The sequence below is a fragment of the Haliotis asinina genome, chromosome 10 (genome assembly GCF_037392515.1).
Source record: "Haliotis asinina isolate JCU_RB_2024 chromosome 10, JCU_Hal_asi_v2, whole genome shotgun sequence".
NCBI lineage: Eukaryota > Metazoa > Mollusca > Gastropoda > Lepetellida > Haliotidae > Haliotis > Haliotis asinina.
The window spans coordinates 18759302-18770991 of NC_090289.1; the positions used below are offsets into that span (position 1 = coordinate 18759302).

At 36.8% G+C, this 11690-nt stretch overlaps 1 protein-coding gene across 2 annotated transcripts in view; it reads right to left on the reverse strand.

Annotated features, from left to right (window-relative positions):
- Positions 1–11431, reverse strand: part of LOC137298855 (outer dynein arm-docking complex subunit 4-like) — a 59105-nt gene extending 47674 nt beyond the window's left edge. The window contains exons 1-3 of one of the 2 annotated variants that reach the window (XM_067831187.1): positions 11172–11431; positions 9328–9468; positions 2761–2914 (exon numbers count right to left, since the gene is read on the reverse strand). In XM_067831187.1, coding sequence (XP_067687288.1) covers positions 2761–2914; positions 9328–9468; positions 11172–11327 — 451 coding nt within the window. In that variant the 5' untranslated portion in view covers positions 11328–11431. The remainder of the gene's footprint in view (positions 1–2760; positions 2915–9327; positions 9469–11171) is intronic. The other variant, XM_067831188.1, reaches the window with a different exon arrangement.
- Between the last annotated feature and the right edge of the window lie 259 nt (positions 11432–11690).

Sequence of the window (11690 nt, forward strand, 5' to 3'; positions counted from 1 at the left end):
ACTACTGACAAGTTCAATAACCACATTGCATATCACATATATGTATGCAGTGACAATGGGATTTTAATTTTCCTTTATGCAATATTTATTTTACTGGTGCATGTGTGCATGTCTGCAATCGCACATGTGCATTAATACTAGCTATTTTCCTTTACTTAACAATTTATAGCTATTCCAAATTATGTATCAGTTTATTATCATCAAATATGTTGACTCATCAAAATGTTCTAATTTGGCAAAGACATTCTGAGCCATTACGTAACCCTGACCGTTAGTATCTGAAAAAGAGTCTTTCTGTTGAATAATTACTCTTCCACCAAAATACAGTTTTAGAAAATATAACAAATGAAGCAAAATTAACACTGATAACTGATACACTTTTCCAACAAACTCAGTAACTCAGTAACCACTGATTTTGAAAACAAATAAAAAAATATGGTGAAATTAGAGTTAAAGGAACTACATCACTTCCCTAAAAATGAATAATGCATTTCTTTCACCTTGAATTTTCAATTTTTTATTTCAGGCAAGTGAGAGGGGATAATAAGTCTTTTCATGCATCAATAAGAAGCTAAAGTGAGTGCACATGCCTCAATACATAAGCAGTATTGGGAATAGAGGTACGGGACTGCATAGGTGCACTAGGCCTCGGAGCCTCCAAACGGCCAATTTGGTTCCCTCGGCCACTAAAAAAGGTAGAGTTTTGTGCAGATCTAGCTCCAGAAGAACAAATTGTGTCTCAACAAATTCTGCTGGTGGAAGTGCACCTGAATTATAGATATGCATGTGTATGGATATAGAAAAAGTGCCAAGAACCAAGCTACTGCACGAAGCCTATGCCCAAATCCAATCTGGTTGTTTTTCCCTTTGGGAAGCACAGAGGAAATACCATATATATCGCAAGCCCGATATACGACAGTCTGAGGTAAGTGTAGACTCCAAGCAAGTCTTCTTTCCAACAGACAGAAACAAACCATGGAGCGATCGGGACACACCTACAAGCAATATCAGATCCCTCAACAGTTTCTCAAACTCTATTTGCTGTGGTTTTGCCAATTCGTAGAAGGCAGAAAAATAGTCACTTATATCTACATGTACCCATACAATCAATTTTGACCTGCAGTGGGCAAACACTGAATCGTTCTCTGAACTCCCCACCCTCTTCAAACCAGACAACTCAACTTGCAAGTGCAGCGCCATCGACCATTGCATTGGCAGCAAGAAATGTGTTCTCTGGAAAAACAAGCAGATAGACTACACACCCCAGGAATGACTACCACTTGAAGTTCCCGAAGAAATTACAATTGACGCCTGTTTCTCGAACATGGAGAACCTGTCTGACGATGACTACCTCCTGTCATGTCTTCGATGCAAGTGCCTGGGGTGTACAGTCTATCTCTGTCTCTCCAGAGGACACACTTCTTGGAGCCTACAGAATGGTTGATGGTGTCACACTTGCAACTTAAGTTGTCTGGTTTGAAAAGGGTAGGTAGATCCGATATAGTGGTGAGGCAGTCAGTGCATTAGTTGTGTCTGTCCTTGGGCACTGTGAATGATTTGGCATTTGTCTGTTGCATGTCGAAATTGGTTGGTGGGTAAATATAGACAAACTCGACTATTTTGCCATCTTCTACGATTTAGCAAATGCACAGCTAATAGAGTTCGAGAACCTGTCAAGGGATCTGGTATTGCTTGTAGAAGGTGTGTCACTTCTCCAGCAGAGGCTCGAAGACTTCTGCCATGTCGGTAGTTGTCTTTGTTTGTGGCTTGGGTTCTATACCATCTCAGATTCTCGTATATCGGGCTTGCAATATGTAGCATTTCCTCTTTGCTTCCCGTCTTGGCATTGGCTTCACGCAATAGCTTGGTTCCTGGCACTTATTCTATATCCATACACCTGCATATCTCTAATTCGAGTGCACTTCCATCAGCAGAATTTGTTAGGACACTCTTTTCTCTTCTTGAACTACATCTGCACAAAACTCTACATTTTTAAGAAATGAAGCCCAACCCTCCCTTTTGAGACTAAGTCTGAAACGTTTCCATGGAAACTGAAAAAAATAAAAATGACAAAAATCTGCAAATGGCAAAAGGCACCACATTGAGGTCTGCCTCACATATATGTCAAAATTTTGTTGAAAGATATTAAGAAGTTTTCGACTTGTGCACAGGAAACAAAACACAGCTCTCCCTGTTGAGACTAAGTTTCCATGGAAACTGAGAGAATAATAAGTCACAAAAACCTGTACATAGCAAAAGGTACCACTTTAGGTTCTTATTGATATTTCTACTGAGTATTGCAGAAAAATATTGAATGTTTACATGGTATGCTACGGAAACAAAGCCCACCACTCCCATTAGACCAAAATATTTCCATGGAAATCAAGAAAAATAAAACTGTCAAAAATCTATAAATAGCAAAAGGCACAACCTTAGGTACAGTTTGTTATAACTACTTTTGGTCTAAAGTTTTTGAACATTTTTTGAGTTATGCTCTGGAAACAAAGACAGGCATATGGACAGACAGACAGACAGACAGACAGACAGATGAGACGTTTACATGCTAGGGGATATATATGTAAGTCAAAATATTGCTGAAAAAGTGTGCCATTGTGCCTTTAAAAGGGAAATAAAACATAGTAAATACGTAAAATGTATTATATAAATCTTGTCAAATATGTGGCGAAGGACAACAGGTATTTTTCTGTCTTGTACTACTTCTACTGAAACAGTTCTCTCCAGGATTCTCCCATCACCTACTTCCTATACTGTTGTTGATAGCCTCTTGAGATTTCTGGATGCCGAGACGAAATTCCTGAAGTTCTGGTCTCAACTTGTGACCACGGTGATAATACACCAGAGCTGTCTCAAAATCTCCTTTCTGATACAGTGCTTCTGCTTTCATGCACAATGCCTGTAAGGAAAGGAACATAGACAATCCACAGATAGGAATGATTGAATTAAAACAAAATTTGTTCTTCCCCCACATGTAGTGTATTCAAGTTTGGTATTGTTTGAATTATTGTAGTCAAGGCCAAAAGAGGTTTTCTGCAAGCTGAATTTAAGACTAAGATTATGTTTCAAAATCAAATAAGCAATATGCAGAGCCTCAAACTGAAAATCCAAAACACCGCTAACTGATGGGTTGTTCAACTTAACTCACTGCATCATACTATTAAACACAAAGTGTGTCTTAAACAAAATAATAAAACGCTATTGAAACTGGGTAAATTACTGCTAGTCACAAAGATTATCCATTCAGGGTGTGATTACCCCTAATCCCATGCAGCAATATATGTGATATATATTTTATATAATACACTTCCGTTTAACCACATGACATGTGAACTTCACTGAATTAATTTATGTATTTCACATACTTTGTCACTTGAGGTGTTTTCTGTTTTTAAGACTTTGTTTCCAGCTCTGCAGAAACTGCAAGCCATGAAAATGTAAGCAATGTTTGATGCAGAGCCATACACCAAAAGGTAGGGCCTCAGGCCTAGTAGTAGTCACTACCACACAAGACCAAACAGGTTTTCGATGCAAGATCTGTAGACTAACAACCAAGGGTTTTGTGAACTATTTTTATCATCCTTTCAACTCTTTAACTATTTGTAAAATCTGAGTTTCTAATTTTCTGCATTTATTCTTCAAAGCATTCATTCCTCATAAACAACTATATGTATTTGTTGACATTTTTGTGAATTAAGAAATGGAAAAAATATCCACAATATCTCACAGTTCTGTCATACATATAACAAAAAGATGCCTTGTGAGAAACTGACAATTGATTTTATACATTTTCCGTGACATATTACTCCATTTGACATTGAAGAAAGACTGAGTGAATGGGAGGATTCCTTATATTACTTTCTTATGGCATAATACATTTCCTGTGTATTTTGGTGTCTTGTCAAATACATCCATTAGAATGTAACACGAAAATGATAACATCGTTACTTTTTGTTGACCACAATCTATAGTGCTATCTTGGTTACAAATGATTCTACTAATCTACAAACCATGTTGATTTCAACATTTGAACATTCAGTGGTGTATGGTTCTTTGTTGAGAAAATAAGACATGAAATGAGCCTGCTAACACACAACCCACGATCATGATGTCATTTCACATGGAGATTTAGGAAGAATGTGGTCAAGTGGTACACAGACATCTTTCATGTCATAAATGTTTAAGTCATGCATAATGTTCATTTTATACTGAATGGAGGGCAAGTGAAGAACCTACTTTCAAATCCAAATGGAATGTTGTTACACTTCAGCCAATCTGAAATAATGTGTATTTACAATAGATTCTACTTTAGTCGCAACAGTTGAATTAGATTTGGTAAGCTGAAGTGATTGAAAGTGGTAATAGATGGTCTTTAACTGTTACTGACTAATCACACTGTGCTTCTGAATTGGACATGGAGTCACTGCTGTCAGAGTCATCTGGGTGCACTCATATGATAACAGGACTGATAGTTGCCTGTTGTAAACTGCGTTGAAGCCAGTACTAATTAGGAGATAAACATCATGTGTTGGCCAATTTCCGGGTGTTATTGAGTATTTGAAGCATGGGAATGCATTTGGAACCGACGGCGTCAGCCGGAGGTTTCAAATGAAATATTCCCGTGCTTCAAATACTCAATAACACCCAGAAATTGGCCAACACATGATGTTTATCGACATTGCAAACACAAAAGTACACCAAAGGGTTTTAGTGTCTGCACTCGTTTACATCGAATACGGATACAGCAGTGAAGTGTCATCAGCTGGCCATTTCAGCTGGTTCCCATGGTAGCATCTGGAGCTGCTCATTTGTGACGTCATTCTAACTTTACGTCACAGTATGATTTGAACGACGTCATCACTGTTGATGACACAACAAAAGAATTGTTTACGTGTCAATACGCGGTAAATAGTCTTGCAGTTTCCGGGAATCTAATACCATTTAATCATGTTTTTCAACCAATCAGATTACAGAACACAGTAACTTTTGGTTTACAATGCTCCATAGCATTTTCAACTTTCTCAAAAGATTTTTCCATGTGTCCTAGCCATGGATTTGTGGACTAGATTTTGAACGTCTGTCATTTTAACCCTTGTGTTATTCTGGGCAATGTCAGATTTGATGACACCACCTCAGATGAGGCAAACGTAAGACATCATGACCTTGTGATTTCAGGTAGTGGTCAATTTTATTTTATACACAGGTGCTCTTCTTTAATTTTAATGATTTCATAAAGTTAAGGTTTTGTTGTGTTATGTGGATTATGGTTATGTTATAATGTCTAACTTCTTTGAATTTGAAGTTGGGACTGTTGTATCAGGATCCTGCAGTCTAAGTCAACTTAGTCTCAGTGTATTTCGTTACACTCCACCACTGAGTGTAACAAAACCTAGTAGAAGGTCGCGTCAGGTAACCTTTCAGCGAAAAATGACCGTCCAATCAAACGCGAGACGGTTAAATAGATTAGTCAACCAAACAACGTCTACTATTTAGGGATCAGACAGACTTTCAAAATATTCAGGTCACTGACACAGATCTCTCCACAAACAAAAATCTGCATACAACAAAGTCATTTGACCTGCAGTATATACGCTTTGGGGTTTCTGTTGACATGGTTACCATTACCTAATATTTCCGCAAGATGACATCCTTGAATATTGCCCAAAACACTATTTTCAGCGACTGTTTACTCACCATTGTTATGGTTGTATGGAGTGTAACAAAAAGTACTGAGGATAAGTTTACTTAAAGGACCACTAAACTCAATTTTTTGGTACTCTTTTTATCACTGCATATGAAAGACTTTTGGTTTAGTTAGTCATAAACGAAACACCATTTTCTTTTAAAAAAAACTTGTGGTTAATTAATACCAAGCACTTAAAAGTTGCTATAAAGCCACCTGCTTCTTTCTCGCACACAAACGAAACCGCAAACAGGTTACGCAATTCTGTCACCACAGCCCTACAGTGACTTCATAGAAGGAACGGTTTCCAGTTAAATGTATAGAAAATGTGTAGGAAGCTCGTCATTTTGCTGATTTCTCGACGTCACCAAAGACATGCCGAATTGTTGTGTTGCTGTCAGTTGTTCCTTGGGGTTGGGTGATGATGTCACTATGCACAGATTTCCACCAGACTCCGTAGTTTGTGCTTAAATTGGTTGTTAGTGTGTGCGAAGTGAGCTTTGTGGAAGCCTGTGGTATATACTAAATCGGATGGTTCACCCCTACCACGCTTCCAAGATAGAAAATGGAGTTCAAGTTTCATCGAGTTTATAAAATCTAGACTGCTTACTACACATTGCTGACCAAAAGGATTTTGCATGGATATAACGCTTTCTTCCTCGGAAATGAGGTTGTGGTCGAAGTGACAATATTATCTTAAGTAATCTTATATTGACCCCTTATATTGACCGACTCCAAGACCGATTCCAATGTTATAAGCAATGTTATCTAAAATCCTAATGTCCATCAAGAAAATACATATTTTACTACCAGTAGAAAGTAATTTTGATTTTGTAAGTCAGTGAAAACAAACTTAAATAGCATTCATCCTCAGACAGGGCCCCGCCATTTTTTAAAATCATGAAGTCACGGGCTAAAGTCCGTTAGAATTATTGAGATCATGATTTGTTCTCATCAAGTTAGAAAATCAAAACTAGTTTTTACTGATAGTTAAATATGCATTTGAATCATGGCCAAAAGGATTTTGCATGACACAACTTTTAACATAAGGACTTCTTCCAAGGAAGCAAGGTGAGGGTCGAAGTGACATTTATATTGCAAGCAATGTTATATTGACCTCCACCTCACTTCCAAGAGTGAAATTGTTATGTTATAAGCAATGTCATGTAAATTCCTAATGTCCATCAATAAAATACATATTTTACTACCAGTACATACTACTTGTATGCATTTTGAAACTTAATAAAAAGAAGCGATCTGCGAATGTATAACAGGAATGTAATTTGTAGACATTTCATAGTTTTCCTATATGAATCATAATTCGCACCCACGCCCTAGTGTATGTCGTCTGCATCATTACACTTAACAACGAAAACAATGATTCTGTTGATAGCTACGACAACTTATTAAAAACAAAAATGCAAATATTAAAATTAAAGTTATAGGAGCAATGTCAGGCTATTACCTTCTCCGAGGAATGTATCCATCAATATCCACAAAAAAACAAGTGATATATAATTCATCTGCAGATTTCCCAAGTGATGTGTCTTTTAACAGTCTAATATACGAAAACGTGATGTATCGTTTCAGGTTTTTCACATTGCTGTATAGTTTCATTGGTTACCCAAGATAGCACACCTGACAACTAATTGCAAATCCCCCATTTAAATCCCCATAAAACTAATTAATCAATCGGCGTGTTATCGGTTAATCCTTTGATCGATCCAGACAAAAGAACTGCCAAATGGGGACCTTTGTCGTATAATCTAAGTGGCGTTACCACTAATTATACCTGTTATAAATTCATTAACTGAGCATCAAGTGAATGATAACAAATAACATGTAGGTTTATACCACCTAACACAGATTACAACCTAGCGACACCGAGTGATTTTGACAGAATCGTCTATGAAAACAAGGGTTGTATCTCGGAAACTAGGCAAAGTAGGAGACAAAACTAAATGATAGTAGATTGTGAGAAGATATAGCTTTCATTTTTCTCAACAGCTTCCGCAATTTCAGGTTTGTACAAACCTGTAAAGGAAATAGTTCAACCCCCTGAAATGTAGATGAATACTGCACAGACCCTCATTTCTATACCCACTATCACGTCACGGAGACGCGCCGCTCTGATTGGTTGAAATTTCGTTTGCGGCTGAGAATTTTGCACTGTTGACAAAAAGGTTGATTTAAAGTAATTAAAGATCGAAATGAGCAGTTTTAATGACAGGGTTTCATTTATAACGATGTCAGCAAGTGATTTTGCGTTTGTACCCTATTAGAGTATATGTGACCTTTAAGACTGCAGGATCCTGGACACTATGATATGGAGCATTTTCCATGACAATCAAGCTCTTTACTTGGCAATGCCAGTACCAGTTGTTTTTGCACCCATTCCATAAAAACTTGTACATCCATTTCCTAGTCTAAGTAAACTTATCCTCAGTACTTTTCGTTACACTCCACTACTGAGTCTAACAAAACCTTATGGGAGGTTGCGTCAGGTAACCTTAGAGATTGACCAGTCAGAACACAGCTTACCAAATCGTGAAAGTGCACATTCGCGGATACCTTTTGAACTTTTTATCTCGAAAAGGTTCGTACCCAAACGATTCCGAATGCTATTAGCATACGCTCACTTCCGGGTGATGCACACGGCGTACATACAACCATGACAATGGTGAGTAAACAGTCGCTGAAAATAGTGTTTTGGGCAATATTCAAGGATGTCATCTTGCGGAAATATTAGGTAATGGTAACCATGTCAACAGAAACCCCAAAGCGTATATACTGCAGGTCAAATGACTTTGTTGTATGCAGATTTTTGTTTGTGGAGAGATCTGTGTCAGTGACCTGAATATTTTGAAAGTCTGTCTGATCCCTAAATAGTAGACGTTGGTTGACTAATCTATTTAACCGTCTCGCGTTTGATTGGACGGTCATTTTTCACTGAAAGGTTACCTGATGCGACCTTCTACTAGGTTTTGTTACACTCAGTGGTGGAGTGTAACGAAATACACTGAGACTAAGTTGACTTAGACTGATCCATTTCCGTGTGGTAATCTTGGTTGTCTTTTGCTTTAGCCCTAAACACAAGAGAACACCCAGGTAAGAATCCCACAGAATTACAACCTGCATGAGGCACTTTGAGCACTCTCCTTTGCTCATTGGCAGTCTTCTGGAACATGCCTCTTCAGTGCTAGTGACTCACTGCATCTCTGCAGTGTGTCCTACATTAACCCAAGTCTCATCACGATGAATATTCTGAAACCCATCTTCCCTCTTTTGGCATATGGTGTGTAAATAATTAGTTCTCATTCACACAATATCTGATCTTTCACAAAGAACATGTCTCACTTTCCCGCTAACTTTGTTGTGCTGCAATCCAAACTTATGTAGCACTTTCCAAAGTTGGTACTTAAATATTGATTGGAAATGTTTAGTTTCCATTTCTTTTTGCAATATGCATAATGATAAGTGTCTGTCCTTGCAGTATAAATTTCAGAATGTGTTGTGAAGTTGTTTTTGAAACATTTCTGACACAGTGAAAGTCATAGGTAAATTTAACAACAACAACAATTCATCAATAGTTTGATGCACTGTTACTGCCATTAAATATATGTATTTACCTTTATGTCTTTTTTTCCTTCATCATCCTGCTCCAAGCATTCATTAGCATCAGCAAGGGCCTGTTCAGCATTACCAAGCATAAGGTAACAATTGGAACGTCGGACCAAACATACACGGTCTCCACTGCGCATTTCAAGGGCCTACAAAACAAATGATAGTTATATATAATGTAGCAAGTAACAAATCAGATAAGATTATAATTACTACAAACAGCAAAAATACATGAATACATATAAAAATACATATTGCCAAGTGTAACAATGATGATTTCTTCCTATTACCATACCAGCAGGAAGCTAGTCATAACAATTGCATTACATGAGGAAAGGCAATGAAATTATTTATATCACTGAATTGTGTAAGAGTGAGTGAGTTAAAATCTTAATTCACTTCAGCAATATTTCAGCCATATCTTGACTAAACAATTCATCCGTGAATACTTCTTATAACATAAAATCTGTCACCAGAGGACAGTAAAACAACTTGTGTATTACAGTTAGAGATTTAAAACTAGCACCGAAAATATAATTATATACCACTTAGTACAACATAATATAAAAGCAGACTATACATGACCAGTAACTGAAGGTTGATTGGTTATGGCCCAGGAAAGCGAAATCTGAACCAGACCACCTCAATTTCGGTGGTGCTTTTGAGGGAACGGTCAAGCAACAATGCATTTAGCATTTAGCATTTCTCTCAATACACATGAAAAAAAAAAAGAAATCTGTGGTGTCTTCTGATACTGGAGTCATGGTAAAAATTTAATAAATAACAACAAATGTTTGAATCACAGACAGTTCACTGATTAGTCACACTGATGAAATTTATTACCATGATCAGTTAAATGCAGAACAACATAGATGCCAGTTCATTTCTAACTGATGCAAAAAAATCCTACAGATTCCTTACGTTCTGAGATCTAAAATATTGATACTTTATCCTGATTCAAAAACTTGATATTAAGACCAAATAACAAAACTCTCAAGTTATTTCTTCACATGCAATAAATACACAGGATTAAGACAATGATTGTGTTTCTATTTAAAGGAGCTGTATTGTTATAACCATGTGTTGCAAACTAAAACTTTTGTATATAATGCTATTGTATACATGTGTAAATGTATGTAAAATTTGTATATGCATTGTACACAGGATTGTGGCCTATACACGATAAAAGACTTGACTTGAAACTAAAATATTTAATCTTTCATTGTTTTAATTGTTTGATCCTTGTTAGACTATGTGAGCAGGATCACTAAAACGTTTGTTTGCCTTTTCTAAATCTGCTGCTCATAACTACTGTCGACATTTTTCATAGGAAGACAAAAAAAATTAGACACAGTTTACGAGTTTTGAAAGTTTGTTTTTATTTTTAACAGACCGGTTCTCAAACCAACTCAAGAAATTAACTCACTTTTTACAAAATAGCATCATGACAGATTGGTTAATATTCAAATATTTCAGCTTTCACTAAACGTGCAAGCGCTGTTGCCCTTTTACATATATTTTCTTAGTATTTCTGTTAAAGCCGATACATGACAGAGATCGAGTAGCTGATACACACAATAAACACCAGCAATATTTTAGCTTTGCTGACGTCACAGAGAATTGTTTCGCTTGTGTTTTGCAACAAAATGTCACAAATGTGTCACCATGCATTACGACGTGTTTATTAACTTTGTAACTTGCTGAATTCTAAATCTAAAACAATTAAAGCATACGGTTCTTTGTAAATTTAATCACTGGATCTTTATTATAATTAATACCAGTAAATATATTTCTAAATGCTGAGATTGAACCCCGCAGGTAAAAGTTCGGACTTTTTAACTCTCATACGTACCTTCGTAAAGCTTGCAATGGCTCTTTTGTACTGTTTGACGTGAATAAAATGCTCTCCTTCGTCACGGTGTGTTTCAAAGGTAACTTGAGAATCATGAGTATCAGTTCCATTGTCACTTTCACTGTCCTTGCGTCCACGTCCTCGACCTGGCATCATTAATATCAATTTATAATTGATAAATAAAGGTAAATGAGAGCAGGAAGATTCCTTTATCCCGTACCACTGAGGACAACACTTTTGATGTTCAGTTGCTATTAGAAACGACTAGCTTTACTTGTTAATGTCGCATTTATATATTTCACTAGTCTTTGTTGAAGATATTTATGTGTGCAATGACATACTCTTTTAAGTCATATTTTCATACCTCAGCATTCTTAGTAATGTACCTAAAAGTCGAAACTGTCTTGAAATACATCTTACTGAGTGATCATTACTGGGTCAGGCCTAAACAGCATTTCCCCCAAACAAATATTCATCAAAACGGCGGATGCAGGCTGACAACGTCACCACAGTCAAACA